Source organism: Gymnoscopelus braueri (assembly GCF_963280865.1).
Source record: "Gymnoscopelus braueri genome assembly, chromosome: 21".
Classification (NCBI taxonomy): Eukaryota; Metazoa; Chordata; class Actinopteri; order Myctophiformes; family Myctophidae; genus Gymnoscopelus; species Gymnoscopelus braueri.
In genome coordinates, this window is record NC_137623.1 from 36,841,996 (window position 1) to 36,858,435 (window position 16,440).

Sequence of the window (16,440 nt, forward strand, 5' to 3'; positions counted from 1 at the left end):
CGCCGCGCAACGAAGTATATACATTGGGCTTGAGCCAGAGAACATTTATAAGGCTGTCGCGGGAGTCCGCTTTTATGTATGTTGCTCTTTATGTCGGTGCTCAGGAAAAAAGCAATTTTATTCTTCTCTCCCTCTCTCCCTCTCTGTCTCTTTCTGTCTGTGTCTCTCATGTCTGTCTGTCTGTCTGTCTGTCTGTCTGTCTGTCTGTCTGTCTGTCTGTCTGTCTGTCTGTCTGTCTGTCTGTCTGTCTGTCTGTCTGTCTGTCTGTCTGTCTGTCTGTCTGTCTGTCTGTCTGTCTGTCTGTCTGTCTGTCTGTCTGTCTGTCTGTCTGTCTGTCTGTCTGTCTGTCTGTCTGTCTGTCTGTCTGTCTGTCTGTCTGTCTGTCCGTCCGTCCGTCCGTCTCTCTCTCACCCTCTCTCTCTCGCTCTCCTCCACGGCTCAGCTAACCTCCTGTGGTTCCCTTGGCACCCTTGGCCGTAGTGAAATGAACTGCCACGGGTAATTCTAAAACTGATCCCTCTCTGTCTGTCTCCCATGACACAAGGCGAGTGCAGGAGAGAGAGAGAGAGAGAGAGAGAGAGAGAGAGAGAGAGAGAGAGAGAGAGAGAGAGAGAGAGAGAGAGAGAGAGAGAGAGAGAGAGAGAGAGAGAGAGAGAGAGAGAGAGAGAGAGAGAGAGAGAGAGAGAGAGAGAGAGGACCAGAAAGAGACTGAAACAGCACTCATCTGTGACTGAGAGTGAAGCCCACTACCTCCTTTTTTATGAGTCACCCCCACTCCGTCCTGCCTTCCTTTTTTCCTTCCTCTCTCACCCGTCTCCTTGCCTTGTCCTGTCAGAGATACAGTGTGACAGCGTGTCGAGAGGATGTACCCCCGGTCCCCACCGTCCCGCCCCCAAGGGTGATCCATCGATCTTGTTAACCAATCTCGTTACCCATCACTTGATGGGTACGGTAGAAAGAAATTAAATCTTAATTACATTTTCGTCTTTGACAAATTTGCCTCCACTGAGCCGTGTGTGTGTGTGTGTGTGTGTGTGTGTGTGTGTGTGAGTGTGTAAGCTCACTGGGTTTAGAGTGTGTGTGTGTGTGGGATGGGGGGCAGATACAGAGACAGACGGACAGTGAGCGAGTCGACAGAGATGTAGAATCAGAATGGGCTGTGATTGGGGTCTGAAAATCGCGAAACGGCACAAGGAGCAGTTTTTCAAAAGTTGTTTATTGGTTTTATTTTTTTATTTTCATCCGGTGCATTTTTCTCAATTCTGGGGGGGACAGCCATGAATTCCTATAGATCTTTCACAGCATTATTACACTATGGATTTTTGCCCTCGCCAAGTCAACGTGTAATAATGCACTTTGTACTAAGAATGTCTTTCATCACTTGCAGGACAGTGCGTGCGTGTGTGTGTGTGTGTGTGTGTGTGTGTGTGTGTGTGTGTGTGTGTGTGTGTGTGTGTGTGTGTGTGTGTGTGTGTGTGTGTGTGTGTGTGTGTGTGTGTGTGTGTGTGTGTGTGTGTGTGTGTGCGTGCACTTGGATGTGCTCCCGTGCATGTGCTTTGTGTGTCCGCTTTCTTAATAATGTGCTGTCAATCTGAGGTCTGGGAATTGGCCATTTCACTAACCCTCCCTAAGTCTCATAACTCTGAACCCCTGGGACGAAAGAATAAGCCATCAGCCCGCCAGCCTGCAGACATCCAACGCCAGAGAGAGAGAGAGACACAGAGAGAGAGAGAGAGAGAGAGAGAGAGAGAGAGAGAGAGAGAGAGAGAGGGAGAGAGAGAGCAGGAGTCACAATGGAGGCAATAACAAAAGGAAGTGGGGATAAGACCGGGTTTAGAAATGCCAGCACACTCCAACTAATAGCCACCACTCCTTGTCGTGCCTCTGTCGTATATAGCTGCCAACTGACATTCCCAGATCCTTGTGTGTGTGTGCGCGTGCTTGTGTGTGTGTGCGTGCGCGCGCGCATGTGTGTGTGTGTATGTGTGTGTGTGTGTGATATGTGATCTATGTGTCTATGAGAAAGGGGCAAAGGAGCGAGAGAAGACAAAAAAAGAAAGCAAGACTTGGTAGAAAGTATGCCAGCAGGAAGAAGGGTCTACACAGTAAAATCCTCAGCGTTGATTGAACTCTGAGAGGGTGAAAACGGACCCGTACGGGTCCGTTTTCACCCTCTTCAGAGTTCAATCAACGGCCCGAGGATTTTAACAGTGTAGAAAGCAGCACCTGCCGCCATCTGGCCGGCATGGGGGTGCATCCTTGCAAAGAGCATCCCTGTGCTGCAAACGCCAGCTGTATTCTACTTTCCGCACGTCTGTAGAAGACCACGGCGAGTCCGTAGCCTCCGGACAGGACATGTGACCTCCTTACCAGTAGCGGTTTCACCACTGCCTGCGGCGGTGACCGGGTCAGAGGTCTCGCTCGCACTGTGTCTGTCCTCTCTGTAACTTCATACAGCCTTCCACTGCAGATGCGTTACAGTAGCATGCTAGCTGGCTTACGAATGGCGTGCAATAGGCCACGTCAGAAGCTTTAAAGATATTTCTGGGGTCTTTTTCTGCCTTTTTTGATAGGTAAGTAGGCTGACAGGAAATGGGGAGAGAGATGGGGGGGTGACACACAGCAAAGGTCGTCGGGGTCGGGAGTCGAACCGGCGACACGCTGTCAAGCTGGATTACCAGCATATGTGGCATGCGCCTGGACCGCTTGGCCCCCCCAGTGGATATGCCGCATCATGCCGAGCCTACAGTACCTGGAAGTCTACAACTTGAACAAAATAGTGGCAGTTATGCCGACTGTTTGGGGCTTTGAAATCAAGGGTTATGCTAGGTATGTATAATGAACTAGGACTACGTTTTGAAGTCTAAACAAACACACACAACAAGCATGCACGCACACACACAAACACAGTCATCCCACATACTGTAAACCTTAACCCACAGAACAGAATACACATCACCACTCATAAGAGTAACAATACAGAACACCTTGATGGATAAAGACGCCCACACTGTTCATGAAATGGTGATGCGACCTATGGCTGCAAACTCCATGCCATGATGGTTCACAACAGCATGTGGGTGTGCTTTTATGTATTTGTACTTTAGCCCAGTGGTTCTCAAACTTTTTCATGTCAAGGACCCCCAAATGAATGTATGTATTTTTCAATCAACATTTTTTTTTAAATTGCCAAAGTATATTTATCAAATATGGATAAAGTAAATGATTGTGATGCTATACTATATAACACTATAACACATTTAGCTGGATCCCCCTGAAGGATCCCTGGGGGTCCCCGGACCCCAGTTTGAGAACCAGTGCTTTAGCCCGCTCTTTTGTAATTGACTTCTTAACCCTGCACGGAATGCAGGTATTTGCACACGTGGGACGCACGTGGCTCCGTATCACGTGGGCATGTGTGTGCACGGCTGCACACATATTTATATGCCGCCACGTGGCATGCGAGTGAACGTGTGCCCTGCGTGTGTATACTCACAGATATTAGCCGTGCCCTTGGGGATGGGTAGGTAGGAGCCAGCACTCCACGTCCGCCCCTGGTAGTTCCTCTTGCAGCGGCCGCAGTCGGGGCCCGTGGTGTTGTGCTCACACTCGCAAGCCAGCCTCTCTTTGTCGAACACGCAGCTGTTGGCGTGAAGGTTGCACTTGCACCTGTCAGCAGGCAGAGGAGAGAGTGTTAAAAAAAAAGAGAAGAACAAAGCTACCTGTACGTCAAACGCTTACTGAGTCACTTTCTGTCTTTTCAGTGCATGTAAAGGGCAGCGCGTCCTTGACTGGCATTTTCAAGACGCACCGCCTCCCGCTCACTCGGCGGAGCACGTGATTCCACATTCATTCTTTTCTCCCACCCCTCCCCGCTCCTCTTCTTTGCCACCCGCTAAGGCCCCCAGGTTTTAATTGTCTCATCGGAGGACGCTTAATCGTGCTGAGGTCACATCGGGTGGGGCGGGGTGGGACACGGCAAGGTTATACGGTGGGCCGAGAATGAGAGAGGAGAAGGATTGTGTGTGTCCGTGTGTGCGTGCAGATGTGTGTGTATTTGGGAGTGGGAACGGTGAGAAGTCCTGCTGCGTGTTGGGACCCCTTAAAGCACCGGGAAGATTATCCGTCTGCGGTACGTGCAAGGCAGTGGGAGTGCTTCTTTTTGTCTGGAAAGAGCATTAAGACATTGGGGTCCCCAGCAAAAGTAGTTAATACATTATCACAATCCTTTTAACCACTTAATCCGTTTATACGTTGGCTATTCAAAAACAGCAGAACTGAACCCCATGGTTAATACAGAATAAGATATTTCCTTTTTCTTATTTCACATTCGAAGATACTGATGAGGTTGTCGAATGAATTTGAATTGTCTGTCGTCTATCGCTAAAAAATCTTGAAAATGTCTGCATATCTTTGAATATATATACATTTTTAAGTAAAATATTTGCTCCCTAGCACAACATTTTCAGATGGGGGTCCGCGGCCAAATGTATATCAATTTAGGGGTCCTTGGCATGAAAAAGGTTGAAAACCACTGCTATAGGGGGTTCCAAATGGACCCGCTATAGCAGTATAGCGTGTATATATATACAAATGTTTATACACTCTCAGAGTTATGGTGGTCCTCGAAATTATAGTTTGAGAACCACCGGTATTGTAATAGTAAAGCAGACGTGAAGTCCACGTACTGTACCAGCTCTGACAGTGTGATAAAAACGGTTTCGGAAACGGTTCCAAATGTGATGGAACCGATTCCTGGTTCCTAAATTTGGGATCCGGTTTCTCCGGTTCCTCCGGTTCCGGATCCCAACCCTACATAATCCAGCGCTAGAGGGAAAGAATATGAGCTCCTACTGCCCAACCACCAACACTTTGGTTTGATTCCTCCACAGTGACTCCAGCTCGGCCTTGCACTCCAACAACGCCATTTGCTGTGTTTGTACATGTGTGTTATAACAAATACTTTATAATTAAATGACAAAAGGTTCTAAATAAATAGCAATGTTGAAATTTAGAAGTATGGACTTAAAGCAGCACTATGTAACTTTCCTCTTCAATCCCATATTTGAACCCGTTTTCCTGCGCAAGTGCTGAAATGTTTACCATTGAGCTAATAGAGCCTGCTTGCTCGGGGGATAAATGTAATCTTTACCATCAGGTCAGAATTTGTGTCAGATCCTGTGTCTAAGCGAGACATGACCTTTGACACGATCTAAATGTCTCAATAGAAGAGCAGGGAGACTAAATACAACCATCCAAATTGTGTAAGTTATATGGTATTAACATGCTCTACCATACAGATTGGACAAAATCTGGACCAAAAAAAAACGTAGTGAGGCTTTAAATTAAATAACGTTTTTGTTATTACAGAGAGAGCAAAGTACTGAGGGAAAAAAGTAACATTGTTGGATCAAAAGTGAACCCTACTACAGCACATTGATTGATTGATTTATTAGGCAAAAAATGTAAACCATTGGTTCTCAAAGTGGGGTCCGGGGACCCCCAGGGGTACTTGAGGGGGTTCCAGGGGGTCCCCAGCTAAATGATGGATAGGAACCAAATGGACCCTTATGGGTCTGTAACTCTGAGAGTGTACAAATGGAACCAAATGGACCCTAACGGGTCCATTTGGTTCCTTTTGTACACTCTCAGAGTTAAATTAACATTGATTTTACAATATGAATTGGGGTCCCAGAGATAGAGATGCCATTAAATGGGGTCCGTAGCCTAATGCGTGTCAAACTGGGGGTCCTTGAAATTTAAATGGTTGAGAATCACTGCTAGAGCCGTAAAAATCTTCTCTTATGGGGGTCCCTGGCACGCATATCTTTTCAAATGGGGGTCTGCGGGCTAATAAGTGTCAATTTGGGGGTCCATGACAGGAAAAAAAAAAGTCCTTGCGGATCCCACAGCTGAGAGTAAAAGAAGTTGAAGTTGATGCTGTTTTTTTCAGCCCAAGAGAGACAGTGAGACAGAGAGGATAATGGTGTTGGTTGTGCTCACTCCCAGCCATGGCGTGTAACTGTACTCTCCTGTGGGGACCTGTGCCACAGCCTCTGTAGTGGTGTGTCCATTCAACACCCCCCCGGTTAGCAATGGCAGTGGATACGAGATAAGACAGACCCCGGCCAAAACCTGACATGTCACACTGACACATGATCACATCTCTGCTCCCCAGCCATCGGTGCACATGACTCCCCGAGACGTTCCCTTATTATCTCCACTATAATGTTTTCTCCCATGTCTATCTGTGTGTGTGTGTTGTCGGCTATATAGTCTCGGAAACCGCAGGACCAATCAGCTCCAAACCAGTGTTGTCAGATTTTGTGAGAGAAATAAGCAACCAAAATGTATTGTTTATTATATTATTCCTTGGGTCATGACAAAACTCCCCATATAGGCCACACCAATTTTTGCCTAATCAGATTGTCCGTCAACCGTCATTTAGCATTTTACTTCAAAACACATTTTTTTTCTCCTCCTCCTACAGATCTTGCCCACTCACACAAACCGCTACACATTATCTCTGGAGTCCTTATCCTACAAAGAGTATGTTCATTGGATCAGCTTCCAATGAAACACATCGTCCTATCGATCCCAAATTTGAGTCACTGTTATTGAACAGAGTGTCACAAATGACTTCTCTTAGAGACGGACCCATAAATGTCACTGTTTGTTGAAAAATATAATTGTATTTTTTACCTTTATCTTCACCAAATTAGGTCCACACGAACAACAAAAGCCATATAATATGGCATAATTATGATAGTTCTAGGCCATCTTGGTGTATTCAAAAAGTACTTCTTAGATATCGGCCACTCTTAAGACACACTGAGAGATAGAGACACAGATGGAAGGTGTCGAGGACATAGATGACATGAGATTGTCCCTCGATCGTGTTCACTTACATCTTAGTGACTCCGGTGACAGCTGGTCTCTCTGATCCCCCCCCCTCCACACACACACACACACACACACACATACACACACACACACGCACACGCCATCACCCCAGGCCCACAGACTTTCCAGCAGAAGCACGGCAGGCACAGCTTTAACACAGCTTATAGCTTGATCCTGGGATAAATATAACAATCCCCTGGAACAACGCACAGCCCCCCTCGTAAACCAATCAGCAACACTCTGATCATGTCTGATCTCATCTGCAACTTGCCCTGGTGGTGTCAGAGGTCCTGAGGGCAAGGCTGGGCAATCAAACCAAAATATATCCAAACCGATATTTAGAACTATTAACCGACCGATATTTAGAACTATTAACCGACTTCATTTGGCTCATGTAGGTTAATACGAATAATCGAAAAGCATGTTTATTTTATTTATTTATTCATTTATTTATTAAATATGAATGAATCGACATGAAAAATAATTTGGATCGATGTTTTATAATCATCGATTACTCAGATTAACCACTTAACCCTGTATTATACTTTGTTGTACAATGTTGGGGTACAACATAGCAAAAATAGCTGATCTACAAGCTTCTACAAGCTACAACGTGTCGCATCGCGATGAATTGTGAGCTTGTAGATTGGCTATTTGAACATTTTAAAAATCCTTTATTAATCACAATCGAGGCAAAAGTTTGAAATAGTCGTGATATTGATTTGAAGTCTTATTACCCAGCACTGCTTGCCTGCTTCTAACAGGCCTCTGTTAGACTACCTTCAATGCCACACATGCACATGCAAATACCTCAAGATCGATATTGTGACGATAATATTGTAGTGTGACGAGGTAAAAAACTAAACAAAAAACATAGCAAAAATATCCGATCTACAAGCTTACAATGCATCGCGATTCTCAACCTGGTCAAAGTATTCACACATGAAGACGTATTTATTTAACTTCAGTCGAAGTCGTTTTTCGATGTTGTGAAGAAAATGTTCCCCTTCTTGAGCTGAATCAATCCATCTGTGCTTTAAGCCTTTCATAGGCACAGTAGGGCTATGTTTAGCGACTTGAGCGACAGGTTGATTATAGCTAGCTAAGATGTTAAAATATACGTACTGTACGTCTACTCTAGCTGCAAATGCCAGGTACCGTAAGCTGTCTCTATTATGATTGACTGTTTAAATTGATTGTTGGGTACTTTTATAATAAATGGTTGAGAGTGGTTAGAGTGGTGTCCTCTGGTTAGGAACACAGCATGAGGCCAGTCACATTTTAGAAAAGATGGGAGGGAAAAAGCTAAGTTACGAGTTATGACAACCTTCATAACAATGTAATGTAGTCAAAACTAAACGAGTGAATTTCAAGGTGTGATTATAAGTGCAGGGTGTTGGGTGTATCTAAAGGTACACTCACCTACACTGACTGACTGTAATCTGTAGGCATTTTTTTCTTTTTTGAATACAGATAACATATTTCCCAGGACAAAAACATAATTTGACACTATTTTCCATTTACTTTTAAATCCAGGTGTTCACGGTTTTCCAGGCTGCATGGGCACTCTGCAGGGAGCACACAGCCTGTGCAAGTGCTGTTTAGTTTAAAAAACTGTCACACGGTCATATAGGCTACATTATTGTTTAGCCTCACTTCTCGGCAGTGTAAATGTGTTTGCGCACAACACATCCTCACACCTGTGTGTTGGTTGCACCAGGTGCGGATAAATAACTTCTGTGGAAACCGATCATCATTAACCACTTTCAGCTTGGAGTCCCTATCTTGGGAAGGTCATTGTGGGCCATTTTGTTCTTTCAAATAGAAGATGTACAACCTCACAGCTGAGCTTTTCTATACGCAACACTGGTATGACAAAGAAAAGGCAGCGGTTGATTCTACCCGGGGTCTACTGCAGCATGTATTGCTTTATTTAAAACCTTGAAAATGTGATGCCAATAAATCAACTATCGTTGGTTCCGTTGATATGAAATATCGGACACATCCATCGTGATCACATGACTATAGAGATATTGTGTACCGATTTGCGGGATTTTTGGACAGAATCTGAAGGAGTAAGAGCAAAACAAATGTTTTACAAAAGGCATATGTGAAAAATGCAAGGCAAACGTTTTTCCTTGGCCTCTAGGGAGTGTGCGTGCAAAGTTTCACGCAGATCGGTGCAGTTATAGGTAAAAACGTGAATCGGCCTGTTATAGCGCCACCATGAGGCTGATTTGAAAGTTTTCATGTGGCATGTCTTCCTGGGCCAAGTGGGAATGTACGTGGAAAAGTTCATGGAAATCGTGCAAACTTTGGAAGCCAATCTTAGGCAATCAGGATGGAATATGGAAAATCGGACAGATCCTTGTTGATCACATGACTATGGAGATACTGTTTACCGATTCGCGTGCTGTTTGGACATAATCTGAAGGAGTAATATCCAAGAATGTGATTTGCAAAAGTCGGCCTCATGGTGGCGCTATGACAGGCTGATCTGAAAAATGTGGGGCAGATGTTCTGCTGTGGCATCCAGGGAGTGTGTGAGCGCAGTTTCACAGCGACCAGGCCAACGGTGGCGGAGATTAGCTGGTCGCAGAAGGACGGACGGACGGACGGACGGACGGACGGACGGACAGACAGACAGGGAGCAAAACATACTCTCTCCTCGCCATGCCTTTCGGCCTGGCGGAGACAATAAACTCACTGCTGACAGAGGCCAGAGAGCTCAGTGAATTGGAGGATGGATTAAATAGGAAAGGAAAACAAGATCACTAAATGAAAAGCTAAAACAGATATGAATTGTTTTATTGTCTTGTAACTACAAGCACTGCTCATATACAGTACAATAGATATTACCTATCTACAGTATATGAGTTTTTTTTGTTGTAAAGCCACAATCAGTGCCTCGTTGCATTCATACAATGTGCTGTTGGATTGAACACAAAACTCTGATAAGCAGAAATTGTGTTTAGCATGATTAGCTTATAGCGTGTCGTGGCTACATGAAGCGGGTGGCTTGGAGGACTGCTTGCAACAAAAAAAAAATGCCGCTCCTTTCATTGTGATTACCTGTACTTTCTCTCTCTCTCTCTCTATATATATATATATATATATATATTTCTGTGTTTCTTCCCTTCTCTTTTCAAACCACTCTAGGCGATACTGGGGGGAAGAGGGGAGGGGGGTTCCGCGAGTCCACGCCGAGGCTCCCCTTTTTTGGGGCGCTTAACCTTCAGCTCCCGTTAAATGGCACTCGCCGTGCCAGTCAGCCGCCACGGAGGCGACAGCTATATAGCTTAGCCAGCGGCGTGATGGTGGGCGACCGCCAGGAAAAGGGGCCCGCAGGGTCTCGTCGCCATCGGCAGTATTGGTACACCCTAATCACAAGTGGGTCCTGCAACCGCCAACCACCACCCCTTAATGCTGCTGCAGCAGCAACACGGAATCAGGAATGAGGTAAACGTTGCGTTTAATGCTATTTTAATGGCAAATCCTTTCCCTATTCCACCCCCGAGGGAGGGGGGGTGGGCGGTCGTTCTATTAGTTTGTCTTTTGGACACAGCGCTTCAGCTGATAAATATTCATGCGGGGCTGAGGTGTTTTTTGTTTTGGTTTGTTTTGGTGCGGCTCTTTCAAATTGATATTGCTCGAGGCATTATTGAGTGTGCCAACCACCGGCTGTGAACAAAAGGTATTCATAAAATTACCCATGAGGCTATGAGCTCAAATCGCTCAGTCAGGTTTCTTCTGTGTTACAGAGAGGGAGAGAGACAGAGAGAGAGAAAGAGAGAGAGAGAGAGAGAGAGCATCTCGACTCGAGTTTTTATTTCATTTTGTCTACTGAGAGACAGCCGCCCACGCATTCTTATATCTGACAAAAGTTGAAAGTTCCCCTTGAAATGTGGGAGACAGAAAATATTGTTAGGTGGGAGCTGATTTCCTCTTTCTTGGTGGAAATAGCGGGCCCGCCGAGGCTTCCTCTCTGCTCGCCTAGAGCAGAGCATCTCTGACCTCTGCAGTAATGGGATTCTGATTGACAGTGAGGGGGCACGCGGCATATTGCGCCTCCCCGCCGTCGATCCTATTAGCCGCGAAACAACAACGAGGCTGCACAAAGCGCCACAGCTCCGGCTAAATTGCCCTCTTCCCTCTTATCGCCTCATCCATTATCTATTGCCATTTGTTGCTCGGCGTCCCTCCCTCCCTCCCAACATCTATGTTGCTCATCGCGGCTTCCAAGCCATAAAGTATCAGCTGCTAATTAATAGCAATTATCCACAATCCGAGTCAACGCATCCCCTACGCAAGGCTGCTGATCCCAACAAATTAAGCAACACGGCCCTTAAGTGGGTTAACTAAGTGATGCAATTAAATTCCAATCCGACGCACAGGTGTTTTCATAATCAAGCAAATTGGGTCAAATACACAGCTAATAAATGTTGTCTTTGCTCGTGTCTGCATGTGATGTCTCCCACAAAGGAAGAAGACGTGCACTCGCATGTTTGTGTGTCTGCACATGCGTGCGTGTGTGTGTACTGTGTGTGTGTGTGTGTGTGTGTGTGTGTGTGTGTGCGCGCGTGTGCGCGTGCGTGTGTGAGCATACTGCAGCTTAATTATAGGTATTAAAATGAAATGGAATCACAGTCATGATTGCTAAATAAAGAGTCCTTGAGGTGTGTGAGCAGGTAATGTGCTGCAGCATATGGTATGGACGATTACACGAGCTCGCACTCATGCGCGCACGTACGCATGCGCGCATGCACACACACAATGCATAAATGTCTAGGCCATAATAGGTTTATCTACCTTATCCACATACATATACATCCGTACATACATATGTAATGTACTGTACGTTCGTACATATATACATACATACATACATACAGTACATACATACATACATACATACATACATACATACATACATACATACATACATACATACATACATACATGCATACACTGAGCTTCCCTCATCTTCCCACACCTAAACTGCCCATTTACTTCGTGGGAGTCTTCTGTTTCCCACCTGATGTGTGGGAAGTGCAGTGTGGGATGTGAAGTGAGGTTGAATGGGGTTGGGGGATGAGGGGGGGGGGGGGGCGTTGCCCTCCGCAGCACCCCGTATCCCTCTTCACCCCAATTCCTTCATCCCTCTGTTCTCTCTCTCTCTCATTGCTCAGTGCTCTGTGCTGACAGGACTTAGCCAGGGAGACGCTCCGAGGCGTGGGAGAGTCCGCCAGCCTGCCGAGCTATCCGCTCCTACACTGCTCTCCAGTCTGGGAAGAAGTGCTCTGTACTTAACGACTTAAACCCTATACTTGGTTGACCAGGAGTCCCCCAGGACTCTATACTATAGTGTCTTTTCTGTTTTCGCTCCACGTTAAATATCTTTGCTGAAAATAGCAGATCTAAGCTCAAGTGTGCGTGCGTGCGTGCGTGCGTGCGTGCGTGCGTGCGTGCGTGCGTGCGTGCGTGCGTGCGTGCGTGCGTGCGTGCGTGCGTGCGTGCGTGCGTTAATTGTAGTAGGACAGTAAACTGAAAAAAACAAAAAAACATGGTTACTTTCCACCAATGCCTCGTTCTCCGTTCTCCGTCCTCCGCTCGCAAGCCTTCCGTAAAGTTGATAGTTTTGAGCTAGTAGATCTGCTATTAGTGGCGTACAACACCGGTGTGCGATCAAGCAGCCTATAAATCAGGCGTAATGGGTCCTGGTCTGACAACGAGAACAGCAGCTGCAGCACCTTTTAGAAAAGCTGCCACATTGTATGAGTGAATATCAGTGAGTGAATATTTTATTTTGGATTTCAGATCGATAGAGCAGAGCGAGTAGAGATGACCGGCATGTAAGGAAGGCTTCATTGTTTTAAAATATGCAGTATAGGCTATATTCTTTATTATCCCTTTTGCTTAAGGACATGGATGAATATGACACCCATTTCAACTCATTGCACTCCAACCTATTTTCACAATTGTTTTATTTGTATGATTTTTTTCATGCTCACTGTCATGTTCCACTCAGAAATAATTGTTACACTATAAACACCGCATCACAGTTGTATGCCTCTGCCAACTATAGTTACCGTTTGCGTCCGTGTCTTGACCAGACCAAAATAGAGACTATATATATACTATATATATATTATTTTTTTGATTCACAGTAAAACATAAATAAATAAAAATCAGAGAACAGATTTACAAGCTCACAACACATTGTGGGCCGTGCAATGTGTTGTTGTGAGCTTGTAAATCGGCTATTTTCACACAACACCACGATCTTCGTATAATTGGTCCTCACTAATGCTCATTATATGGTATAATTTCTGTCTACTCTACTCTGTGTGTCAGAGGAGGGCTGTGGGAATTTCTACCCACCAGTGACATCATCAGTAGACAGGTAAAATGTTGTATTAATGCAAGCACAATGGCTTCTATTTCAGCTTGCTAACTTCCAGGAAGCGAAAGTTAAGAGTGAATAGACGGAAATGGTGCCGTCTTATAATGAAAATTAGTGAGAACCAATGAAGATAAAGTTGAAAATGGGTGAATGCAGGTTCAAAGCCTGTGTCGTCCCTTTTATTTTTTCTGTGTGTGTGTGTGTGTGTGTGTGTGTGTGTGTGTGTGTGTGTGTGTGTGAGTCCGTGTGCGTGCGTGCGTGCGTGCTTGTGCGTGTGTGTGTGTGTGATATGCGTGTCGTCTGTCTGCATCAATCAGCTCGGCTGCATCCATCTATCGAACCCCCGGCATTACTAATGTATGGAATCGGACATGCTATCCAAGCAGGAGTCAATCAAGGGGTCTTTACTGCGCGTGACACGGAAAGCCAGTTCAATAGAATCGACATGGTGTGCCTCACTGATACCCGCTACTCTGCTAAAAAACTATTGGCTGCGGAGCCGGGGGATGGAGAACGCACTGGGGGGGGGCTCCATCAACGTGGGGACAGGAGCGATAGGATTTCAAAGCGGGGGCCACAGCTTGGAGAGGGGGGTGACATGAGGGATCTTGTCATCTTATGAGCAACGTCAATGATCAATGTCCTTAAAGGAGCCTGCAGAACCCCCAAAGAGGCCGGAGCATTGATCAGTTTGGGTCGGTGGTTAGTCCTCAGAGGGCCCGCAGGTTAGCCTGTACTTGACCTCTGCATGCATGCTGATTTGTACGCAACGAAATACATTCACTCAAGTGCTGTTTTGATTATTATCAAATCCAACATTTTCCCACTCCAAGTCCTAAACTGTCCTTATTTCTCCTTAGTATTTTCCAATGCCCTCACTTTAACCTGTAAATGCTTGCTGCAAAAAAGGGGGAGAAAAAAGGAAAAGAAAATGTCAATGTCCATTAAAAACTGGCTTCATCTTCCCCCCTGGTTACTTTACACTGGCATCTGCTGTGCTACGCCCCCTATGGGCCATAATCTGAAGCCACAGTGGGGACCCAGAGAGCAGGTGTAATTACAGAGAATGCGGGCAGCTTCCCAAGTAGCATTAGCGTAAACTCTTAGCGTCTCGTTCCCCCCATGTGAGACCTCAGGCAAAGGGTCATTAACGGTTCCGGTGGGTGCGCGGCGGCTCACTGTGGCGTGGAAAGACGAGAGGCTCTGATTGGCCAACGGGGGGAGGCGACGTCTCTGTTGGGTAAGTGCGAGGGTGCCCTCCCCGTGAAAAGATTAATGAGAACACCATGAGAGGGAGAACTGCTCGGAGGGGTGCCGTGGAGATGTGAGGAGCGTGTGTGTGTGTGTGTGTTTGTGTGTGTGTGTGTGTGTGTGTGTGTGTGTGTGTGTGTGTGTGTGTGTGTGTGTGTGTTTTATGTGCACGTGTGAGCAATGTGAGAGACATAGGGAGAGACAAAGCGAGAGATACTCCGAGAGAGAGAGGGAGAGAGAGAGAAAATATGTGCATTTTTATGTGCCAACCGGCGTGTGACTGTGTAGATGAGGTGAGAGGGGTGTGTGTGTGTGTGTGTGTGTGTGTGTGTGTGTGTGTGTGTGTCAGTGTTTAGGTACCTGCCCGCCAACAGTTCCTTGTGAACTTCAACAGAGCAGTGTTGCTTTTAGAAGGTGTGTCAATTAACACATTAACTGCCAAGACCGTAGTCCTACGGGCCGTTAAATCCAACTGTTAAGTGCCGAGACCGTAGCCCTACGGGCTGCGGTCTTTTCGCGCATGCGCGGTCCGGGTGCACTTTCGGAATTTTTTTGATCCACTTCCGTTTCCGGTTTGATGACAGGAAATAGAATTATTTGGGATCCGGTTTTCACGATCACGCCCGCCCTCGTTCTACAGACGAAACTGAAACTCAATTCTCTTCCTGTAGTTTTTTCTCCTCGCATTTCACTGTTTAACGTAATCCGCTCTAACTCAAACATGGATGCCCCGTTTGACACGTGGTTTTCACTGGGAGATACAGGGAGATCGCGCGGATGTAAACAGACTGTGTAGTGCTCAATCTTAAGGATTTTAACAAGATCTATGGCGACATGAAAAAAACAAAAAAACAACAAAAACACCTTGGCACTGGTGAGTACATTATGAGATTAGCCCTTGGCAGTGGATGTGTTAACAATGTGCCTGTAAATCACCTTGAACATGAAATGTGCTCCAAATGTGCAAATACTTTAATATCACTCTCATGCCGATTATTAATCCCACACACAATTCTGTGTGGGTGAGGAGCCCCTACTGGGAGGATGCCTACTGTTCCTATTTAATGCCCCTAACCCCTCCCCCCCATAGGCTCCACCCCAGCCCGTATAGGAATTGCTGGCGCAGCGACAAAGATCGCCCGCCTCCTCCACAGCTTCCCTCCCCCCAAACACGACCAATTGTGCTCGTTATATAGATGCTTGGCCCAACCCCACGGGTCCGGGAGGGTCCGGGACCCCCCTAGGGGGTACTCAGAGATACTGCAAGGGGGCCGCCAAATCTTTGCGTAATAGGAACTTTATATTTTTATTTTTACATTAACCACTTGAGCCGAAAATAGCCGATCTACAAGCTCACGACGTCCCAGAGTGCTGTGTCAGAGAGAGACGGGGAGAATTCAATGCAGTCCTTCTCTGTGTGTGTGTGTGTGTGTGTGTGTGTGTGTCTGTGTGTCTGTGTGTGTGTCTGTGTGCACACGTGCTGCTAGTGAAGGAGAGGTGTCTGTTATTCTCCTCTCCTTTTGTTGGGTTTCCAGCCTCTATTATGCACTCCAGTTCTGCTCGAAGGCCGGAGCTCTTGTTGGATGGCCTTACATAATGAACACATTATATCCCGCCAGACCAACCCCCCCCCCCCCAAAAAAACTACTTGCCGAACTGCACTTATCAGGCACCATGATGACTCCATTCTTGAGGAGTTTGAAAAGAAAAAAGAATCACTCGTTCAATTCATCGTTCCCCCCCGCCCCCCCCCCCCCCTGCTCGTCTGCAGGTCAAAATCGAACATCTCACTTGGTGGGGGTTGCAGATGACCGGGTTAGCGGCTTGTCATATTGATGCCGTCTCCTTGAGTGTGTGTGCGTGTGCGTGTGCGCGTGTGCGTG

General features: G+C 46.3%; 1 protein-coding gene across 2 annotated transcripts in view; it reads right to left on the reverse strand.

The window, feature by feature from the left end:
• Positions 1-16,440, reverse strand: part of ntng1a (netrin g1a) — a 135,383-nt gene that overhangs the window by 36,969 nt on the left and 81,974 nt on the right. For both annotated transcript variants that reach the window (XM_080418263.1, XM_080418262.1), the window contains exon 4: positions 3,497-3,669. In XM_080418263.1, the coding sequence (XP_080274389.1) occupies positions 3,497-3,669 (173 nt within the window). The remainder of the gene's footprint in view (positions 1-3,496; positions 3,670-16,440) is intronic.